General features: G+C 37.1%; 1 protein-coding gene across 2 annotated transcripts in view; it reads left to right on the forward strand.

The window, feature by feature from the left end:
• ttll5 (tubulin tyrosine ligase-like family, member 5) overlaps positions 1-23,592 on the forward strand; it is a 71,162-nt gene that overhangs the window by 17,345 nt on the left and 30,225 nt on the right. For both annotated transcript variants that reach the window (XR_009205763.1, XM_058398874.1), the window contains exons 13-28: positions 2,941-3,022; positions 5,208-5,269; positions 7,854-7,939; positions 9,898-9,990; positions 10,166-10,257; positions 10,532-10,594; positions 11,284-11,316; positions 11,504-11,655; positions 11,761-11,989; positions 14,252-14,369; positions 15,053-15,199; positions 15,294-15,388; positions 15,523-15,644; positions 16,240-16,956; positions 17,082-17,263; positions 22,275-22,396. Coding sequence is in view for 1 of the 2 variants with exons in the window: in XM_058398874.1 (XP_058254857.1) it covers positions 2,941-3,022; positions 5,208-5,269; positions 7,854-7,939; positions 9,898-9,990; positions 10,166-10,257; positions 10,532-10,594; positions 11,284-11,316; positions 11,504-11,655; positions 11,761-11,989; positions 14,252-14,369; positions 15,053-15,199; positions 15,294-15,388; positions 15,523-15,644; positions 16,240-16,956; positions 17,082-17,263; positions 22,275-22,396 (2,395 nt within the window). In the remaining variant the exon portion in view is untranslated. The remainder of the gene's footprint in view (positions 1-2,940; positions 3,023-5,207; positions 5,270-7,853; positions 7,940-9,897; positions 9,991-10,165; positions 10,258-10,531; positions 10,595-11,283; positions 11,317-11,503; positions 11,656-11,760; positions 11,990-14,251; positions 14,370-15,052; positions 15,200-15,293; positions 15,389-15,522; positions 15,645-16,239; positions 16,957-17,081; positions 17,264-22,274; positions 22,397-23,592) is intronic.

Below are 23,592 nucleotides of genomic sequence, written 5' to 3' on the forward strand. Positions count from 1 at the left end.
GAAGAAATCCATGTCATCTTATGTAGTTCTAATATTGAATAACAAAAACTGACTTTTGCCATGAATATAGCCATAGAAGCTGGCATGGCAGGAAGAAGGAAAGAAAGAAAAAAAGAGAAAGAAATCCATGTAATCTTATATAGTTCTAATATTGAATAACAAAAACTGACTCTCGCCATGAATATAGCCATAGAAGCTGGCATTGCAGAAAGAAAGAAAGAAAGAAAGAAAGAGAGAAAGAAAGAAAGAGAGAAAGAGAGAAAGAAAGAAAGAAAGAAAGAAAGAAATCCATGTCATCTTATGTAGTTCTAATATTGAATAACAAAAACTGACTTTTGCCATGAATATAGCCATAGAAGCTGGCATGGCAGGAAGAAGGAAAGAAAGAAAAAAAGAGAAAGAAATCCATGTAATCTTATATAGTTTTAATATTGAATAACAAAAACTGACTCTCGCCATGAATATAGCCATAGAAGCTGGCATTGCAGAAAGAAAGAAAGAAAGAAAGAAAGAAAGGAAGAAATCCATGTCATCTTATGTAGTTCTAATATTGAATAACAAAAACTGACTTTTGCCATGAATATAGCCATAGAAGCTGGCATGGCAGGAAGAAGGAAAGAAAGAAAAAAAGAGAAAGAAATCCATGTAATCTTATATAGTTCTAATATTGAATAACAAAAACTGACTCTCGCCATGAATATAGCCATAGAAGCTGGCATTGCAGAAAGAAAGAAAGAAAGAAAGAAAGAGAGAAAGAAAGAAAGAGAGAAAGAGAGAAAGAAAGAAAGAAAGAAAGAAAGAAATCCATGTCATCTTATGTAGTTCTAATATTGAATAACAAAAACTGACTTTTGCCATGAATATAGCCATAGAAGCTGGCATGGCAGGAAGAAGGAAAGAAAGAAAAAAAGAGAAAGAAATCCATGTAATCTTATATAGTTTTAATATTGAATAACAAAAACTGACTCTCGCCATGAATATAGCCATAGAAGCTGGCATTGCAGAAAGAAAGAAAGAAAGAAAGAAAGAAAGGAAGAAATCCATGTCATCTTATGTAGTTCTAATATTGAATAACAAAAACTGACTTTTGCCATGAATATAGCCATAGAAGCTGGCATGGCAGGAAGAAGGAAAGAAAGAAAAAAAGAGAAAGAAATCCATGTAATCTTATATAGTTCTAATATTGAATAACAAAAACTGACTCTCGCCATGAATATAGCCATAGAAGCTGGCATTGCAGAAAGAAAGAAAGAAAGAAAGAAAGAGAGAAAGAAAGAAAGAGAGAAAGAGAGAAAGAAAGAAAGAAAGAAAGAAAGAAATCCATGTCATCTTATGTAGTTCTAATATTGAATAACAAAAACTGACTTTTGCCATGAATATAGCCATAGAAGCTGGCATGGCATGGCATGGCATGGCATGGCATGGCAGGGCAGGAAGAAAGAAAGCAAGCAAGCAAGCAAGCAAGAAAGAAAGCAAGCAAGAAAGAAAGCAAGCAAGAAAGAAAGCAAGCAAGAAAGAAAGCAAGAAAGAAAGCAAGAAAGAAAGCAAGAAAGAAATCCATGTCATCTTATGTAGTTCTAATATTGAATAACAAAAACTGACTTTCGCCATGAATATAGCCATAGAAGCTGGCATGGCAGGAAGAAAGAAAGAAGGAAAAAAGGAAAGAAAGAAAAAAAGAGAAAGAAATCCATGTAATCTTATATAGTTTTAATATTGAATAACAAAAACTGACTCTTACCATGAATATTGCCATAGAAGCTGGCATGGCATGGCATGGCATGGCATGGCATGGCAGAAAGAAAGAAAGAAAGAAAGAAAGAAAGAAAGAAAGAAACTCCACTTTCTATCACTCCACTTCTGTAATAAGTCTTTTTATAATCAATAGACTTAATGTCCTTACCTCTCTTTAGTAAAGAACTAAATAAAGAAAGAATAATGTGTGGAAATAGATCTGAATCTGAAATCAGCACAATTTGCATATTTAATCAATCTACTAGCATGTTATTATGAGGAAACCCAGTAATTTAGAGGAAACCCACACGGACACAGGGAGAGCGTGCCGAAACGCCACACTGACAGCAAACCCGAGCTCAGGAATGAACCGGAAACCTTGGAGTTACATAACAATACACTGAAATATAATTCTAGAATGATATGAATCATATAATAAATAATAATAATAATTATGTGGCTTGTCCTTGCTGGTGGATACCAGAGCAGTGAGTGTATGTACATGAGAAGTGTTGTGGCTAGCAGTTACCAGGTATTGCTGAGAGCCTAACTGAAGGAGCGTGAATAAATAGCTATGTAGCATCTGCTGAACAGTAAGGGGCAACTTGGCTGAGTGAGAATATTGCAGATGTTGGCTTTTATAAATATGTTTCTAAGGTTTCTAAATTCTAATTTGAATGCCATTTTAATCTTTTTGGACACGAAGCCCTTATGTGATTCTCAGCACAGATGGGTTTATTATTTTATTTTTTTTTAGTAAGTTCAATAAAGGCACATTCTATCATATTTTATATTGTTGTTTTTGCCATAACTTTATCTTTGCACATGTTGGCTTTGAAGAGCGACCCAGTTTTGCTTTAAAAATATATCTAATAACATTTTATTGAGTTTATGAGTGCGTCTGTAAACGTTTCTTATCTTGGTCTGCCTTTAATCTCCTTCATTAGGTTGGGGATATTGAATTTAATCCATGCTTTTCTTAGTAACTGTCTTTGGAATAGCATATTCTTCAGATGATTGGATATTTAATATGCGCTTAATCAGTAGCAGAAATATGCATGCTGTCACAAGGCAGCCTGTGTAGCCCATGATGAGGCCTCTTCAGTGGCTGCCTCCATGTTGGGGTGCTTGAGAAGTTGGCTGCCCTTCCATCCACCAAGCTAATTTCATAAGTGTGTGTGTGTGTGTGCATGCTTCTGTCTGCAGAACTGTATGGTTTTGATGTTCTCATCGATTCCAACCTCAAGCCATGGCTCCTGGAAGTGAACCTCTCTCCATCATTGGCATGGTGAGTGACATCGGTTTTGACACTATAAGCTCATACTTCTGTATCATTAGTTTTTCCAGCGTTTTATGTGCTTGGATTTTATATAGCATTTCATTTCTTTAAGCTTATTGATTTCAGTTGTAATTTGGTTTGCAAACGTGTCTGCTTTTTATTATTGTCTTTTATGCATTTTGTATTGAACTGATGTAATTCTGTGGTTGTTATCCAGTCCTCTGTTTTTTTTTTTTTTTTTTTTTTTTGGAAACCTTTACATTTTCGCCTGTTTGATGCAGATAAAAATCATGATGAAATCAAGTGTATGTTCTAAAAATGTGAAAAAGTAAATGTTCGCGATACCGACTTGGCAGATGGATCAGCAGAGCTTCTGATGTAATGACTTGAACATAAGATAATGACCTGGATTTTGAAACTGTAAAGCTGTTTGTTCTGCCTGGTGTCCAGAAAGTTAGGAACCAGTGAGAGTAAACTACACATACTTAATTTTATATTTCTTATTTACACCATATGCTCTACAAGTTCGCCCTTATGCTGTCCACATTTTCTCATCAGCTGGATAATGTTTTGCAGATTTTGCTTATAATATGAGGATAAAAATATTTAGCTAAGCATACTCCCATTGCTTCCTGATGTTTCAAACACCCTGTAGAAGCTGCCAATGTTGTACTTAAAGTTAGATCATCTTTATTAGATATCTGTTCAACTTTTTTCCTCGAAGGTGACATTTCCTATGCGTCCTCTGTTGCTGCATGAACTAAACACAGATGATTCAACATAGAAAAGTGGGTTAGGTCCACCCATGTATTTCTCGCAGTTTGTTTAAAATCCCTGACTCAAAGGCTGCCTTTATGTTGGTTTGGCAAATGGAAAGAGAAATTCTTAATGAAGTCTCAAACAAGTTCGAGGGTTTTCCCCCGAACACTACTTTGAGTGTAAGTATACTGTAAACATGCCTATAAACATTTTGTACAGTGATTCTTAAAATAGCCCAAGTTAGTTTCCTGTTTCCTGCATTTTCTCTTTTAAAGTCAATAAAATTTTGGCTAACTTGTTTAAAGGCTCACTTGACTCTTGGAAATAGACATGTCACTTAAATGTATCATTTGTAAAAGTCTTTGCCATGCAATGAAAGGGATATAACTGGATGTTGTGTAATATTCATAGGAGTGTTATTTGCTTATTGCCTTAATACCAGTCACTTCTGAACATAGCTAGTATTATAATTGTGACTGACGATGTAGCTATTAGGAATGAACACTGCTGTAGGTTAAACGATCCAAATGACAACAGAACAATATTGTCAGTTTGGCTTGACTAAGAGTATAAGACTAATAGCACAATAGGAAATCATTTAGATGTTTGGAACACTGTTTAGAGTTACAGTACATGGTATATGAAGTTTGTCATCCCACTGTACTTACAGAACACAGCAGGTAGAAAACAAACCCTCTACCTTAGGGTACATACACCGATCAGGCATAACATTATGAGCAGTGAGAGGTGACGTGAATAACACTGATGATCTCCTCATCATGGCACCTGTTAGCGGGTGGGATATATTAGGCAGCAAATGAACATTTTGTCCTCAAAGTTGATGTGTTAGAAGCAGGAAAAATGGACAAGTGTAAGGATTTGAGTGAATTTGACAAAGAGCCAAATTGTGATGGCTAGATGACTGGATCAGAGCATCTCCAAAACTGCAGCTCTTGTGGGGTGTTCCCGGTCTGCAGTGGTCAGTATCTATCAAAAGTGGTCCAAGGAAGGAACAGTGGTGAACCGGCAACAGGGTCATGGGCGGCCATGGCTCATTGATGCATGTGGGGAGAGAAGGCTGGCCCGTGTGGTCCGATCCAACAGACGAGCTACTCTTGCTCAAATTGCTGAAGAAGTTAATGCTGATTCTGATGGAAAGGTATCAGAATACACGGTGCATGATGGGTCAGGGCTGTTTTGGCAGTAAAAAGGGGACCAAGACAATATTAGGCATGTGGTCATAATGTTATGCCTGATTGATGTACGTTTCAATTACATAGATGTCAAAGCCAGCTAATTTCTAACCACTACACTGATAATATATCAAATATCAGCAATCCTCTCATGCTTCTCAGTGCCTCATAAACCTTTAAATAAATAGTATGTTTAATTGAATGTGTTCATTTTCTCTGTTGCATGTGTTTGATATTTCTAGTGATACTCCTCTTGACCTGAAAATAAAGGCCAGCATGATCTCAGATATGTTTTCTCTTGTGGGTGAGTTTCTTTCATTTTAACCTCATACTTAATTCTTTGTATAATTACTTGTCACTTTTTACTATCCATCCATAATGTTTATGCATCACGGTAGGTAAATTTATAGTTAAAGCATATCAGTAGCCAGGTTGCAGAGAAACAAGCACAAATTTGAGTGTGTGGAGTCATACAGCAGTAAAATGAGCAGTAATTTGAGTGCAGTTGATGACTCTGTTTCATGACTCTGGGAATGCAAACCTCTATCCATGTCATGTGCATGCAGTATACCCCAGTTTACTCTCATATAATTTGTGTGTAAATCACCCTGATTTATACAAACAAACACAGCATTCAGCAGGCTACAGTTATCTAGGATCTGAGGACAAAACTAAATTGAGCAGGAAATAAGTTTCAGTGATGCTGAGTTAAAGCTCGAGTTTGCTGAAAATAAATATGTTATTTTTTGATATCCTCTACTAGCGTAAAACTGGCGCACAAATTGGAAAATTTAAATCTGATCAATTCACTGGTTAGTATTATTGGAGGAAAGGGTGGTCCCGTAGGTGTGTCTTGTCCTCTAATCCCCCCCCCCCTGAAATCAACAGTATCTTCTAGGTGAATGGATGTAAATCAAAAAATCTTTCCCTCCAAATTGTTCCAAATATGCTAAATAATTTTCCCGTCTCAGCTGCATGTAGATATGCAAACTATTTATAGCCAGCACCTCTATTTATAGCTAGGACAGAATCATTTTTAAATAAAGCTGAGTCAAGTTTCAACCTGAACTAATAAATCAATTAATAGTAAAAAAATTGCAAAATACCAAATATGGTGCATATGAAGGAAAAAAAACCTGTGATATGTGCTACTTTCATGTTTAATAAGAGTGAAGCGTCTTATGTTCTTCTTCACTTCACATGTGGCCTGATTCAGGCTAGTCCTAAATGTACATCCTGCTTTTTCCCTATTGTTTATGGAGATTTTTGTTAGTCACATAATCCATATTGAAAACGGCAATAATCCTTTAACTGAACATTGTGCTTCCTGTTGGTGGTTTCAGTTATGATGCACGCAAGCATTCTTGTAGTCTTATAAATACTCCCTTATTCATTTAATGTTTTTAGTGACATTGATGGTTTAGAAAGAAAACCACGGGGATTATTCTTTGGCATGAACGTACGCATGTTGTGAAAGTATCGACATAAAACTATCATTAAATTCTTTGTGGACTGCCTGAAGAGAAACAGCCTCTTTATTATATAGCATTTATTTATATTATTCATTTTAAAGCACTTCACACGTGTTTATAGCAGTGTTTAATGTTTGAGATTAACGCAGTTAATTTGCATTTACAAAATTATTTTTTTCATGTACAGCATTTGACAGACACCCTTATCCAGAGTGACTTAAAATTCATCATCACATTTTATACAACTGAGCACTTGAGGGTTGAGGGCCTTGCTCAGGGGCCCAGCAGTGGCAGATTGGTGGACCTGGAATTTAAACTCACAACCTTCTGATCAGTAGTCCAGCACCTTAACCACTAAGCTACCACATCCCCTAGTTTATTTTTACCACATCCCCCCATTTTTACTAGTTTGTAAACATTTAAAAAGAACTCAGAAACCATTAAGCATTATTTTACATTTGTTAAGCAATGGCTTTGCCCCTAGAGCAGATTATTTTACTGCAGAAATTCCTTCATTTGAATCGTCTAACATTCATATTCAGGTCATTCTAGTTTGCCTCTGTGGTAAACATAATGGGAACATTTATAGCTCCTAACAGATTTTGATTATGTAATATAATAAAAGGTCTAGACTTGTCTTTGTGGCCAGGCTCCTTGATGCCACAGAACTGATACATAGTAATGGTTGTTTTATGCTTCCAGTGTATTTCCTTCAGGACCCATTAGGGGAGATGGGATGCTTATAAATTTTTAGTCTTTGTTAAAATGATGCACTGGTTAGTTTTGTTGAATAGATGTATCCGCTGGTTTTTGTTAGCATTTGAGTGTCAGTGGGTGAGCTGATCAGAAATCAGTAGATGTGTGATTAAAGAATGTATAAGTATATAGTTTTATATATATCACATGCTTCCTCTGAGACATGTGAAGCCAAATAACCGCAAGCGCTACACTTCCACTGTCATGGGGCAGCTTAAAACACTCGGAGGAAAGAGCTATCTGCCCCGTTCCTCAAGAATGAACTCAAAGACGGCCGTTATTAGCTAGTAACTGATAGTGATGAGAGAGTTTACCCACCTCCCTCCCTAAGATACAACTGTAAATGTAGTAGAAACTATTCAGAAGTGATATATTCTTAGGACTGGCATTTTATCAGGTTCTGCTGATATTTTGAGCAATTGCTGACTTCCAGCTTCAATGTAAAAATGCAGATGTTTGCATTTTAGGTCATTATCCAGCTTTATATCAAGCTTAGACTCTGATACAATGTTTAATACTTAATACCAAGGTTTTTGTTTTCTATTCCTGCCTTCTTTATTATCTTTAACTTTCAGAGCCATGTTTTATAACTTGCCAAGACAAAAGATCTTAGTAATAAATTATTTAAGAAAGATAAAAAAAAAATGTTTCTGCCTCCAGGATTTGTATGCCAGGACCCGCTACTAAAACAGATGCGGGCAGATAAGGCTGGATTTGACCCAGCTGTAAAGAACCTCAAAACTCAGGTAGGTGTAGAAATTAGTAAATTAGCTAATAAAAACAAAAAAAAAAAATCAAAACTGTGATTTTTCTACGTTTTTTTTTTTTTTTTACCCGACATTTTAAACCATTCCTGGTCCTGTGATTGATGACTGGCTTTTGACACGAGAGTGGGATAATGTGTACAGTTAACATTTTAGCGATACTCGAGCCAGACATTTTTAAGCTCCACTTTATAACCAAGCAAACAGTCCCGATAGGATTCTGTTACAGAAAGCATATAGTTCAGTGTTGCATCACTGATAATGGTGTATAATTTAGTTTCCTACTATTCTTTTTAACCTTCTGATTCATATCTTGGAATATGTAGCCTATAACTATTGTGGTAGGCAAATGAGAGTAACAGCTGATGTTTAAGCCCTTGATGGCCACAGTTGTGCATTATTGTATGCTTTTTCTTTCTTTTTTTTTTTATTATTTCTTTTCTAAATCTTTAGCATAATTTCTTCGCACATTCTTCCTCTGCCAAATCCAGAGTGGTAGGTCTGCCTTCTTTTAATATAAAATAATGGAACCTTTTTCTTTCTCCTTTTAATTCTTCATCATCATGTGCTATCATGAGTAATAGGGTACTAAAATAGCATGAATCAGCTGGAAGGACCAATTTTGTTACTTCCATCAGTGGAAATGCATTTTCCACCACGTTTCCATTGATGTCGTCACTTATTTTGATGGTCAGTGGTTACAATAGCATATTGCAATGGAATATTTATTCACTGCCGCAAAATGTCCTCCATTTTTGTTTATTAAGGAACTTTGTGTTTTAACGAGTTAAAAATAGAAGCCATGAGACAGCGTTTACTCAAACGCTTCAACAAATATGGCACCAATATATACATTTAGGAAATGACATCTCTCCAGTGAACGCTTAGGAAGGCACTTTTAATTGCGAGTAGATCAAAAAATAAAGTCTGTCGTGCGAAATAAAACACTTATTTGGTTAGCACTTTCACTACTGTGTAGTCATGTATGAAAATATCACATGAAATGACTTATTGCATTTTCATAGCATTCTTAGATTATTTCTACATAATGGAAAGTCTTGGGTGTGGCTGTAATTCCTGACAGTAATATTCATAAGTAAGTGTTTTTTATGCACTAATCCTTGAGATAAATGGGCTCTAAAAAAAGTCTTAACTTAAGTTGTGAAAGTGAAAAACAATAAAACACCACAAAACAAAATACCAAAAAAAGCCCTTGTAATTTTAGACAGCCAGAGTTTATTGTACCATTCATTCTTTTTGCAGCAGTCTTCCTCATAATGGACATGACATGGTGGCCTCTTGTTCTGTTTTCTACTTTACCTTTTCATTCTCTAATTAGAGGCACTACAAGGTTCCATGGATTTCAGTCTTTGGCTCTTTTGATGGGCCAAAGCTACTCAGAGAAATATAATGTAATTTAATGTAATGTAATTTGTTATTTAAGTTGACAAATGCAGGCGTACAGGTCAGATGCTGACTCCTGCTGACTTTTGGCTGGCCGTCAAAAGCGCAGGCAAAGCCGTCAATCTCCCACGGCAACACTTGCCATTAGCGGGGGAGGCTAAAGAGCAGTGCCAGGCAAGAGTGCCAACGGAGATGAAACGTAACATTTATTTAACTAAACGAGAAAGGAATTGCATAGAGGAGTTTTTTGTATTGTATAGGTAAACATTTACCACGAAAACCCTACCCTGGCTTTCCTAAAACATTACTTCTGTGCTTATGACATTACAACAGCAACAGTTTTGTTAAATTATAATTCATATGTCAAGATCTATTACCTGAAAGTCTGGAGGACATGGAAAACCTGTCAGTTTATTACAGCTAATCTGGTGTTTTTTAACCATCTACTATTACTGTCATTTATTGAAAATCATAAACAATGATGCATTTTAGATTTCTGTATGCAGAGAGAGTAAAGTTATTGTTTGTTTATCCAGTGTCAGAGACCACACTCTGCTAATAATGCTGAGGGTCTGAAAGAGAAACAGGGAGGCAGACAAGTGGACACGCTGGGCTTGACTGCAGAGGAGGTGATTCTTAATTCTTATAATCTGATTTGACTAATAAAGTGGTTTATTGGTTTTGCAATTTATGTTTAGATCGATATTTGCATACATTATAAAGCTTTTTAAAAGATTACAGAATAGGCTGTGTACCCTTGCAATGTTCATCAGAAAAGCTGTGCTCTTTATTTGTTTTGGCCAGTTAAAAGTCCTGAGGAGGACACAGGAGGAGCATGAGAGGAGAGGTGGATTCATCCGTATTTTCCCCACACCACAAACTTGGGAGCTTTACAGGTTCGAGAAGCCAAAAGCTCTTGGCAAGATGATGTGTTGAACATTTTATAATTTTTTATTTTTTTAAAAACACAAGTAAATACTATTGAAATGTTCATTAATTCTGGAATGTAACTGTCCAAGACATACAGTACAAGCAAAGTAGAAAAGCGTCATATCCAGTCACGTACTACAGGTTTTATTCCACTGCTCTTCTTCTTCCACATGTTTGTAGTCTCAGAACCCTAAGCTGCTGAAACTTTTTATTCTTCCTGTCTGTCTATTCCTGTCTTAGTGGCTATCTGGAATACAAGACATCCATGAACTCCATGTTGGCTAATAAACTTTTCCATGGAAGGTGAGCTTTTCCACTGTGGTTGGGAACATTTTTGGGGGAAATTTTCGAATTTTTGTTGATATTTTGTCTGTGGATTAATAGGTGGGGCATAACTTTTAACAATATCTGTACACTAGAGTTAGAGTTTTGTCTTTTTTGGTTTATTTTCTGTAACCATCTAACATGGGGAAAAAAATCAGAAGAAAAACTACACTATATGGCCAAAAGTTTGTGCACCCCTGACCGTCATGCCCATATTTGTTCTTAAACATTCCAGGCCATATTTAACCCCTTCTTTGTCATTATGATGACCAATTTTCTGGGAAGACTTTGCTCTAGATGTTGAAGAGTGGCTGGCCCATTCAGTCACAAGAGCAGTAGTGAGATCAGGCATTGATGTTGAGCAAAGAGGAACAGACAGCATTCCAGTTCAGCCCGAAGGTGTTCAGTGGGGTTGAGGTCAGGGCTCTGTTCAGTTCTACTCGAATAAATGAAATGCATGAAAGAACTGTGGGACTAGTTTTGTGCACAGATGTACAAATGTCATGTGAATCGAAACAATTGTGTGTTTTCAACATTGTCGGACGAATCGCATACAGTAGGCTTGGGATTGTCCACATACTTTTGATCATAAGATCAAGGGTGCTTTTCATCTAACATCTTGCTAAACATGTTTTCCATATTAAAAAAATATTATTCTTATTCCTTAGATCAGGAAAAACCTCTCTAACCACACAAATCAGGTAAACACTTTCATTTTAAAACAATACATTTTTCTTGTTAAAGCAGTGTTTATGGCTCATATTCTGTATAAATTATTTATTATATTTAATAATATATCTTAGTTATTTAATAGCTTCTTTTTAAGATATGACCCTTGTTGCTGCAATTTTATCACACATGTTTAGTATATGTTTTTTTCTCTCATAGGCAGAGATTGAAGGGTAATGTGCCCGTAGAAGAGGAGGCCCATAAAACCTGTCACGTAATTCAGTATGAGAGCAAACTGCTCTCTCTCGAAGCACGAAGACGCAGGAAACGGCACACAACTAGCCGTGCCACTCCTCGGAGAAGGAAAACTGGTAAAACTTAATATCGAAATAAACCCAACATGGAAATGGCACTCTACTATATAACTTTTTTTTACCTACACTGAAGCATTTATGTATTTTCCCTGCCGCCTTCAGGTCGAAGGCCTTTACCGCTATTAGCGCACAGTAGTGAAAATGAGGAAGCTGATGAGGGAGAGGAGCAAGGACCACAGGGAAAGCAACAGCAGCACACAATGTCTCTGGCACACACAGACCCTCAGCCCACCCTGTTGGAGAGGCACCGAACTGAAGAACACTTTCCAGCTAGAGTCAGCAAACCCAAAGTGGATCTGCTCCATATTCTCCAGCAGGGGTGGGATCTCAGGTCAGTGTGGACATAATGAGTGCACACATGGGTGTTAATGTTTTTTTTTTTTCTTTCTTTCTTTCTTTCTTTCTTTCTTTTTCATTTTGATATTTTCAGCTTAATACTAAGCCCTTTTTTTTTGTTTAGGATGAATTTAGTGCTTTCTATAAACGAAGCTCTGTAAGAGAGCACTGGAGTTGATCTGTCAAAAGATTCACATTTAAACACGCAGAGCCGTATCTTATTCAGTTAATGAAATGAGAGAGTGCTGTTTTACCAAATATCAACACAAGACCGCAGGTAATTACAGCTGTTCTGATATTCAGTACAACAGCACAACTGGGCTTGAGTGTTGCAGTCATGAAACAATAAATTAATATTGAATAAATGACATTTAAGAACAAATATGGGTAAATATCGTATTTATTTTTTGCTTCCAGATAGTTTCCAAAGACACCAAAACTGGATAAAGCGTTTCCACCACACAGACTAACTTCCAGCATGAAGGAAATGTAGCAATGATTTCAATGCAAAAAAAACCTTTTGCTAGAATTGGAATCGTATGTAGTGAACACAGACAAGCAGACTGATACAAACAGTGTAATGCACCAATGCTGTTCTACTAAATTTCAGCACTCTTGGAACGCCCCTTGTCCTATCAAATTAACGGACCGCAACTAAATGTTGTATGTGTTTGCTATGAAGCATAACAGCATAGTGATTACCAAAGGCAGAGCTCCCAAAGTAATTCATGCCAATAACCTCATTACCATGTGATTCTTGCTGAGAAACTCTACTCACAAAGATTGCAGAATGTTTACTCTAGTGTAACCCTTCCATTTTGTATTCGATAAAACTCAATCCCTTCATATACTCACACAGAGTATAAATCTTCATAATACTGTTTATTTATGAACCGCAATATTGTGTAAACATTTTGGCATTGTGTTTTCGCATTAGCTGAATCGTTTAAAGGTATGCTAAGCTAAATTTAAAATTTGGTGAAGAGCAGACCAGACCCGTTCTGTATTTTTTTCCCCTCTGTTCTGCTTCATTAAATACGTTTTGTTTTCTCATATTCCTATACCAGGATGTCTGATTGAAGTCTGATCTCTTTCTATCGATCTATTAAACGTAGTGCTGCGTAAATTGCACTACAGATGATAAACTCACTAGACATTCACACGTGTGTCATATTATCCTGGTGATGAACTTCCACTGGCGTTATTGTTGCTGTAAGTAATTAGTGCTACACCTAAACACACCCTTAACCCTAATCTCAGCATCCAAAAGGATATATATTTTTTTAATTATTAAAATTTGGTTGTCTTCTGGCGGGCGCCGTGGTGTCTTGTTCATGCAATATGTCTTCTTCTGCATGACTCCTCATTGTCTACCTCATACACACAGGAAGTGGATCCTTCCTCAGCCAGCAAATCATGCCGGTCAACCTTGACCTCTATGGCTCCAATTGGCTGTCTGATTGGTGGAGTCAGACTGTCTTTCCTTTGTTTAACATTTAACAGGAACTTGGAAAGCCTTAAAACACGTTCACTCCTTCCCTAGGTTATGCAAGAGCCCTACAAAAATATTTAAACCTGCTCTTTTTATACAGTGACATTAATGAATATTACATGCTCCTGTCAAAAGTGTAACAAAGACACTACTCTCCGCTTGGCTTATAAAGCCCATCACAATTTGTAATTTGAGCAGGGAATTATAATGGCAAGTCTGAGTTTGTAGAAATTCCTCCGTGCTTGCCAGGACTGAAAAGAGACCTGGGCAATTAGAATACAGTATATCATTGTTTGTGTTTGACAGCTTTTTCCAAAACATTTTCCAAACATTGTAGTCCCACTGCTCACCCCAGGTTCTTCCAGGACATCTAAACAGTTTATCAGCCATACAACATAAGTAAGGACATACTTTTTTCTTGAAATATTACCCATGCAAATATTTTGTTGCGTTGACACATACCACTTTGTATGACTTCTGCTATGGCGGACCAACAAATAAGAGCAAGGTTAAGATACTTAAGGAAAAACACATGCTTGCGTGAGATGTTTGCGCCACTATCTATAGGGCTAAGTTTTCAGATTTGTGACTTTTATACTTACTTATGTTGTTGTTGTTGTTGTTTATTTATTTGCTTGTTTTTCCTGTCTGCTTTACCTATGTACTTATCCTCATTTCTTCTAACCACATGTATGTGTTTTATGATCTTAACCCTTTCTCCTATCTGTTTTTCTGTCTGCTCCAATATCACTGTCTCCCATGCAGTAAAGTCCAGGCACGCATGGCCTTCTCCTCCTATCTCCATCGGGTCCAGATGAGGCTGCTTGAAGAGAGCAGAACCAACAGTACCCCTGCCTGGGCACAAAAGGAAAATGACCAGATGGTATTATTTTAATTATACACGGTGTTATTTGTGTTATATATATATATATATATTCATACCGCATCACGACTGATCGGTCAGAAGGTGTTTATATTATTCTATAACAGTAGTTCCAGCTGTAAGGCAAATAACAGGAGTATACTAATATGCACAGTCTAATTATTTCTGTAGTAACAACATACACAGGGTCTGGTCAGAGGGACATGTTACATTTTTACATCATCACACCAATATATTGTAATATCATCATTGTCATTTTTTTCTTTGCTTAATAAATTGTATTCTAGACACTTTTTAAAAACATTTACGTATATGCAATATGCAAAATATTCATTGAAAAATGTTTGCAATCTGAGCAAATTGTGATGGACAGATGTTAATTGGCTTGGACAACTGGAATGTAGTTTCATCAATAGCCAGAGCAAGTGCATGTGCCTTGTATCGGAGAGAGAGAGAGAGAGAGAGAGAGAGACGCAGAGAGAGCGAGACAGAGACAGACACAGACAGAGAGAGAGAGCATGAATGAGTGTGTAAGTATGTGTGAGTGAGTGTGTGTGAGAGTGTAAGGGAGAGTTCTATAATATTTTACTTTCCTTTCTTAACTGTACTAGAAAACTACTGTATGACCCCTTTGTCTGTGCTAAATCTCCCCATGTATGATCCAACTCTGTGTCATCCTGTAGGAGCTGGTAATGCGTTTTCTGATGCGAGCTGCCAGTAACCTGCAGCAGGACATGCAGGTGACGTTAACCAGCCGCCAGCTTTCCGTGCCTGACCGTCGCCGTATACTGGCTCATCAACTCGGGGAGTTCATCCACTGTTATAACCAGGTCTGATGTTACACTTCTTATTGTAGGTTTTTTTTTTTTTTGTGTGTGTGTGTGTGTGGTAAATGACTTAACTGAAGTAATATCTGTAACCTAGGAGACAGAACAAATGGGAAAAAGTTTGGAGAACACTGAAGATAAAGATCGGTGCATCAATTCTAATGTGTTTCGGGAGTTTATTTTGGAAGCAAGGTTGGTGTGCTAAGTATCTCTCCTTCTGTATGATGTACTGGCTACGTGAAAGCTTTAGTTATATAATTAATGAAGTCTCATTGTTGGATTGAGATGTTTTATTTCTGCATTTGTCTTATCTTACCTGTTTAAAGTGAAAGTGATCTAGAAGATGTCCTTACTCTGTACACTCACAAGAACAAGTCTGCCAGTGTGTTTTTGGGGAGTTCCCGAAGAGACCGCTCAGAGGAGCCAGCAAAGCATCACTGCAGGAGAAGTGAGCATGTGGATTTATGATAAGTTTTTATGCATGCTTGTGAAAATGACTGATTCTTTTAAGATACCTGATAGTATTAAGTCAGTATGTATATCTCTGTGTGATTGACATCAGTGATGAAACTCATAAAAGGAACGTTGTGGAGTAAACTTGGGGTAGAATTTGTGGATGCACACCGTAACACCAGGATGTGGAGTTCATACCGAGGGTCAAAACACAAATACGTTCTCATTCCCAAGGCAAGCTGGGGTCAAATTAGGCAACTCTGTAAAATATCTGCAACAGGGAAGAAACATTTATTTTTTTTTTTTTTTGTTTTACAGGGAACTAGGAATTAGAACAACATTAAACTAGAGAACTAGAACACTATGAGTAGAAGAAATCTATTAAGAATTGAAATCTAACACAGGAACTAATAAGGAACTATGATCTTAATTTACTGTTTAATTACTTTTTAACGTCTTAGTTCCACTACATTTCGCTCATAAAAATGGCAGAGCATCTGGTACGATGCTATAAAAATGCATGCTAGTATAAGCACAGTGTTATCAATAATCTATGATGAGGCTTATTTATTCTTTTTGTTTTATTCCAGCTCTCCTAAATGCCAAAGAAGGCTCTAGTGCTTCAGGATCATCGCTGACTGCCAAGACCAACTCGCCAAAAAACGAAGAAATCCAAGAGAGTGTAACCAGACCAGGATACAACAAAAGCAGTGTAACTGTGAACACGAACAGCCATAGTAACACTATCCAAAACAGTGACAAATATAGTACTGGTGGACACAAAGACAAAAGAATACATAATGGAAATACAGTGACAGAAGGTCAGTCTGCGATCTCACCTGCCTTTGAGACTCAAGTACTGTCAAAGGATTTCACTGCGCCACCTGAACCTGCAAAGAGTTGTAAATTGCAAGTCAAGGCCCAGGGTTCTCAGCACACTTCATCTTATCATGCAGCACTAGATTGTGAGCATATCCACCTGCAGCAGTGCTTCCCACGATCTGAACCTGAAGCTCAGCCCAAAAATCAACCTCCCCCTTACATCCATCCTCCCCCTCACCTGCATGCTGAATCTCAAAGCAAACCACAAACTACCTTATCTTCATCATCAACAAATTCTCTGCGGCCAGCAATGTGGGCTTCATCCAATTCATGTTCACCTAGATCATTTTCAACTACTGAAGTGCAACAACAAACTCCGGGTTCACAAACGGCTCAGCTGGTCACTAGCAGTGTTTCATCTTCCAGTGCCGGTACCACAAACATGTTTGGTCAGAAAGTCTTGTGGCCTTCCTCTTCAGTGCAAGGTAACTATTTTATTTTCTTTTTTATCTCAGAAAGTCACATTAAGTAATTTCTCAGAAATGCAGCTCTTAAATACTTATATTACTATCTTAAATCTTAAATACTGTATATTTGGCTTGTTTTTCAGTAAGTAATAAGGCCAATAAATCCAGACCGGCTTCTGCAGGAGTATTGAAGCAGCCAGATTCACTCTCAGCCCAGGCTCAGTCAAATCATCAGGCTATTGTTGCCGCCTTGAAGAAACTAGTGGAGAAACAAGCAGCTCGCCAGTACAGCAGCTCCAGTCACATTAGTCTTCTTACACAACATGTGAGTACCCTGAGACTTGCAATTTCTGTAGTAACAGCTCATTCACCGGAAATTATAATCAGTAATATGGTAACATTTATTTACATTTTAAAGAAGGAGTCTCTATTTTCAGAACTTTGTAACAGATAATAGTTTTTTTCCACCAATGAAAACTGTCTTCAGGACAGAAAGCTTTTTCTTTCTAAAAAAAAAAAAACTTATAAGAAAAAAACCCTAAAGCGTTCATTAAGCATGACCGTTTATAGCTGTTGTAATATACACCGATCAGGCATAACATGACAGGCCACTGACAGGCGCCGTGAAGAACACTGATTATCTCCTCATCATGGGACCTGTTAGTGGGTGGGATATATTAGGCAGCAAGTCAACATTTTGTCCTCAAAGTTGATGTGTTAGAAGCAGGAAAAATGGGCAAGCGTAAGGATTTCAGCGAGTTTAACAAGGGCCAAATTGTGATGGGTAGACGACTGGATCAGAGCATCTCCAAAACTGCAGCTCTTGTGAGGTGTTCCCGGTCTGCAGTGGTCAGTATCTATCAAAAGTATTCCTGTAAGTTCTTCAAGTCCTGTAAATATCCCATGGAGGCCCCCACCTCACAACTTACAGGACTTAAAGGATCTGCTGCTAACATCTTGGTGCCAGATACCACACCACACCTTCAGGAAACTAGTGGAGTCCATGCCTCGACGGGTCAGGGCTGTTTTGGCAGAAAAAGGGGAACCAAAACATCATAATGTTATGCCTGATCGGTGTATTTGAATAGGAACTTGTGACTACAGACAGTTAAAAAAGTACAACATAGTATACGACTAATAATAAATGGATTAAAGAATGTGTAATTTAACAAAGAAATATAGAGGAGATTTCTGTAAGAAGATGTTTATTTAACATGGAAGGAGCTGCCAGTGTGAACGGTTTATGAAGGTCAACCTGTTTTCAGAACAGGACTGAGGCAGGTGAGGGAACGACTGTTTATAGATGCTGTAACTATCACAGCATTAAACAGGTAAAAATGTGGCGTGTGTTCATTAAAAACGGATAAATGTGCTCCGATAATGTAATTGTGGTACAAGAAGAATCACACACTTTCATTTCACTTCACATTTTCAATTCACTTTTATTTGTAAACCACTTTCAATGATCAACGTTGTCACAAATCTTTTGGGTGGTGGGGTGGGGGTATAGGGGGAGGTCAGGTGTGTGCAGAATATAAGGTGCATGTTTGTAGTTAATACTCTTACATACTTGCATTCTTTATGCATGCACACATTATGTTGTTAGCATTTGATCATTTTGTTTTTGGTGCCCAAGCAAAGCCAAATACCGGAGATGTACTGTAGGGTATAGCATGGTGGCTGGTGGAAGATACAAAGCTTTGTGTGAGGTCTCATTATCAGATGCTCTACAGCAGAGGTGCTTTGTGTTGATATTTAACAGGCAGGCAGATTTTTTTTTTCTGAGTAATTGATGCTTATAAATAGAAGAATGTGGCAAATTGGCACTAAGCGAGGGAGTAAGAGTACTCTTGTTTTTTTTTCTCTTCTATCATTTCTGCCCTGAAGCTTTTTTTTTTTTTTTTTTTTTTTTTCAGTGGGAAGCCCACTGGCTGACTTCCCTTCTAATTCCCTCCCTTCCTTTCTCCTCATTGCAGTGTCACCAGACCACACAGACTGAACATGTTCTGCCTCCCCTTACTCCTTCGCTCTAATGTATACTGTTACATTAGAAGGTGTTTGCTTTGTTTATCATGGAAAGTTCATTCGGGCACGTTCCTTTCCAGCCTACGTTTTATGGGTTAGACAAACACGAACAAATTTATGCCCTGCCTAATTTTGGGTTTAGAATTCAATCAAATGCAAATCAGACTTCTGCTTTGTAGTGCTTCATGTATTAAGAGACTGGGGCTGACTTATGTATGACAACAAAAAGTGTATAAATATTACAAATCAGAAACCACACCGAAATTCCACTGCGTTTTGCAAGGCTTGATAATCCAGTTGCACTTTTAAAGGCAGTCTGTATCTGCTGATGGGTCATAAAATCATTGTGGTCATATAGTGAGATATTTATGTCTGCCTGGTTTGTTGAGTATTAAGTCTGTCAAATGCTGATATAGTTGCAAATACTGTGCTCCAAGAACCTCTTCCGTTTGGGCTAAGGTTTGTATTGATGAAAGACGTCAGTTGACCAGGGAGTTTTGTTGTGGTTGTGTTTTTAAATAGGAAGGTCTTTATAGGTTTTTGGGCTCGTTATGCATTTATTATCACTTCCATGTAATTTGTCATTGTATCAGTCAATATGGCAAATTTTCTTTTGCATTTTGAGAAGTTCAGTTTATAGAATATGAGCCATTCTAACAAATGATACCAATTTATACCATATCACTGCTGAATGCTTCGTTGTGTTTGGTGTTAATGAAATTGATAAATTTTAGATGTTCTTCTACATTATGTTGATGGTAACAACTTAATCAGGAACTTGTATGGCTGATACTGGATGTGAAATGCGAGTAATTGTTTATGCTTTCTCTGAAAATAAGTTTTTATTCATTTTCATTATTTGGAAGGAGGCTCCAGTGTTAGCACTTAGGAAAAGGAGCAATTGTAATTTTAACTTTTCAGACATGGGAAAGTCTTTAGAAACCATTACTTTTTGGTTTCTCAAAAACATGATAAGCTTTTTTTTTTATTTTTTATTTTTTTTTATAAATATTGTTAATGTTGAGAGAGAGAGAGAGAGAGAAGACAGAGATTAGTGAGGGAAAGCTGTTTAAAGCTGTTAAAGCTAACATTACTGATAATGATGTTCCACAGCATAAGGCTTGTGCAATGCTGTTTTATCCTTGTTTAAAAGCTGTCCGATTTAAAAAAAATCATGATTAAATCATTTATCATCCAGCACTGATAACGTAGGATAAGACACGAGCATTTTCACCATATTAGGTTTATGGAGAGTATGACAGGTTGTGATAATCTAATGAGCTGGGTTTTTACTTGTCTAATTTCCACATTTTAAATTATTGAGCTCCTCAAATAGTTTGAATGTGTCTGAGCACTATGTGAGAAAATATTGAATTATCATTACCATTAAATGTTTCATTTTAAAATATTGTTTAGGTTTTCTAGGTAAAAATTATCTTGTTTTTTTACTGGTCAAAGATTTGTTTTTTGTTTTTTTTGGCTAAATTTATTAATCCATATTCTGATAGATTTTATTTCATATTAATTACATCACCTTGGAAAATGTATTGCTTTACTTGTTCAACATTCGATATTTTTCTATGTTATATGTGTATAGTATATCAATTTTATTTGCAGGTTTGTCGCAGTACATTACAGCTAATGTAATCATTTTAAAAGTTTCACATGACAAAATATCACACATTATGATGTGAAGATGGCAATTCTTGCTATGTTGAAATGTTATATAATGTAATATATTCAGATTTAGAATGGCACTGTTGTTCGAAGGACACGATGGACATCTTGTATTAACCATTCAGTTCTTTTTAATTTTTTTTTAGCACACACCAGTGCAGCCTAGAATAATATTTTTTTTTCTATCCCCCTTCCATCTTTCAGCCTCAAATATAGAAGGCCACACAATTATATCCTTATGAATTTGCATAATTTCACTGGCATATTTTTTTCCCCAGATAAAGTCTGTACCTATACACAATGGAGATCTTTGCACATATTTTCACGTCTTGTGTCCGAATGCCAACGAAATGAACATTTAAGGCTCTGAAAAAGGCACATACTTTGCATTTCTGAACCAAGTCAAGCAGCATATATTTATCTTTTCGATGAAGTCATTACTCGAGGTTGGTCATCATCATTGGCGTGTGGCATGTTTGTAATGTGGCTGAAATATGTCCGAAATTTCCTTTAGCTTGTGTTGGACACGTCTGGAGCACTACAGTGTGATTTAGACCCACAGATGGGTAATCCAAATACAGGGGTATTTTTATATAGCAGCATATTCTTGTAGCACTTTCAGCAACAAAAAGAAACTACATTTCTAAGCACTAATACTGTGCTTGAGCATTGGAGCAAGCTTATACCCTAAGTGCTTTATATGTGCAGGTCATGCATGTTGTGTTTCGGAGTCACTGATCTTGATATGTATTGACAAGGGATGGCAGATCTCAACCAAATATGTGTAACATTAGAAAATAAACTCTTTCCCCGTAGCCCATGGAGGTTCCAAAGGCCTGGCTGCACTTTGTCAGATCTTGCATTAATTTAAACACCTGTCGCTGAGGAATGCCTGACATTTCCCCTTTCTCTGGTATGATAACCAGACAAACTGCTAAACTGTCCACCTGTCTAGAAACCCAGCCTTAAACTCTGGGAAAATAAACAGCTCTGTCAACTGCAGAGGAGCAAGACGATCAGAAGAAGTATACTACCACAGTCCCAATCTCCCCAAAATTCAACTTTTTTGAACCTGGAAGCTTTCTATTAGCTCTTTAATCTCTCCAGCTCCCTAATCGCTGCAGTCTATATTACATCCTTTTCCCACGTCTTGGTCCAGTGCTTTTGATGACCCTGGGGTTTGTTTACGCTATGTGTTCATGATTACAGTGGGAAAAGCGACAAAGAAGTATGTAATTACATCCTGCTCTTAGAGACTAGCTGTCTGTATAATTGCTTATTTCCTTTAAATGTCTCTTAATGACTCCTGGAGAACCTCTAAATTCTGAGTGTGTGTTTATTTCACACATCGCTGTTTTTGTGTGTCATTTTATTTTGAAACGGTTCAGCCAGCGAGGAAATAAGTGCTAATGATGCTATCAGTTTTATCAGTGCTTTGGTCTGTTGCCTCACCGTAGTGTAATCTGCATCATTTATTCATGCAGTTGATAATTAGTGTAAACACACTGTGTGTAACCATTCTAATGCAAATTGCATTCGCTTTTTTTTGCTTTTCTGTGTATTAAACAATGTAGTAGAGCTTTGTAGTTACTTCATAACTCTTTATAACTCTTCAATCTTTACATTTTGCGAAGTTGACCAGCCTGAACCTAGCGAGAGGAGTTTTCAGCCGAGCGGCTCAGAGCGTCACATCAGGAGCTCAGCCTGATACAGTGACAACTCAACACCCAGGCATGAACCTCTCTGGTGCTGTGAGGTAAGTACACATTTATGTGTGTGTGAACTAGTAGTGAGCAATATTTAAACCCTTGCCTGCAAGGCTGACATTTAATTTGTTAGTTGTTTCACAAATCATTATAACAAGAGTAAACTATCACACCATCCAGCTCTGTAATGTAGCATTAAACTCATGCAGTTTTTGGTGCCATTACAGAACATTTATGTATTTGGACTATTACAAGTCCACCCATTTTCTGCACTAATGTGTCTGGAAGCTAACAAAGGGTAAGTGTTCCAGATTAACTCTAGTATGTGTCCTCAGTGCCATGGTAAACGTTGGATTTGGAGTAAAAGTGGGTTTCGCCGTTGCATCATGCATTTCTTTATCCCCAATTTAATATAACAACCTGTAGAAGTTAAATTCTCCTTAGTGTATTATTCATTATGCAGTGAGAATCACTGTTTATGCGATGGGATAAAAAGATTTCAGTGAATTGCCAGAGAAGCATGAATTGTCTGTGTAAAGTGGTACATTCCCTGCAGGGCACCAGTTGAAAGAGAGAGATTGAGAGAGACAGACCTCCAATACTTTCTTTCTTTCTTTCTTTCTTTCTTTTTTTTTTAACTTCTCATCTTGACACCTGATACTCCCTCGCTCTTCAAGCAGTGCATGTTACTGAAAGTGCTTCATTGAAGAGACAAATTGGAATTCTGTAAGCTTTCTCACTGTAATCATTTTTAGACAATTTTATAGGTGCTTAGTTTGTGTTGGCTAAATCGGTCACAGGCAATAAAACTTAAAGGCCAATTTAATGGTCTCTGAAGAATCTTTAAAGGGAGCTGGGAGTGTACGTTTTGATGGAAAAGAGGTCATTTAAGTGGTGAGACCGCTAGACAGGTACTACGCCTCTGAAATCTAAGAATACATTATCTTTTAACGAAAGTCAGAATCGTTTTTCGATCAGGGTTCCACATTTGTTTGTCCGTCTATAAATTTGTTTTTATTTATTATTCACCAGAAAATGAACAGCTATGTTCGCATTGTCATCTCAGCAAGAGTGAGAATAAGAGAAGATAACTGCGAAAAGAAGTAACAGATAACTTACCGCGCATTTCCAGTTCTTCATGAATTCGTAGAAATTTTAATTTTGTAACTTGTAGTGCAACAATGTCACATGATGCTAAAAAACTCAAAACATACAGTAGGCACATTTTGTGTGTGTGTGTGTGTGT

Source organism: Hemibagrus wyckioides, linkage group LG09, assembly GCF_019097595.1.
Source record: "Hemibagrus wyckioides isolate EC202008001 linkage group LG09, SWU_Hwy_1.0, whole genome shotgun sequence".
Classification (NCBI taxonomy): Eukaryota; Metazoa; Chordata; class Actinopteri; order Siluriformes; family Bagridae; genus Hemibagrus; species Hemibagrus wyckioides.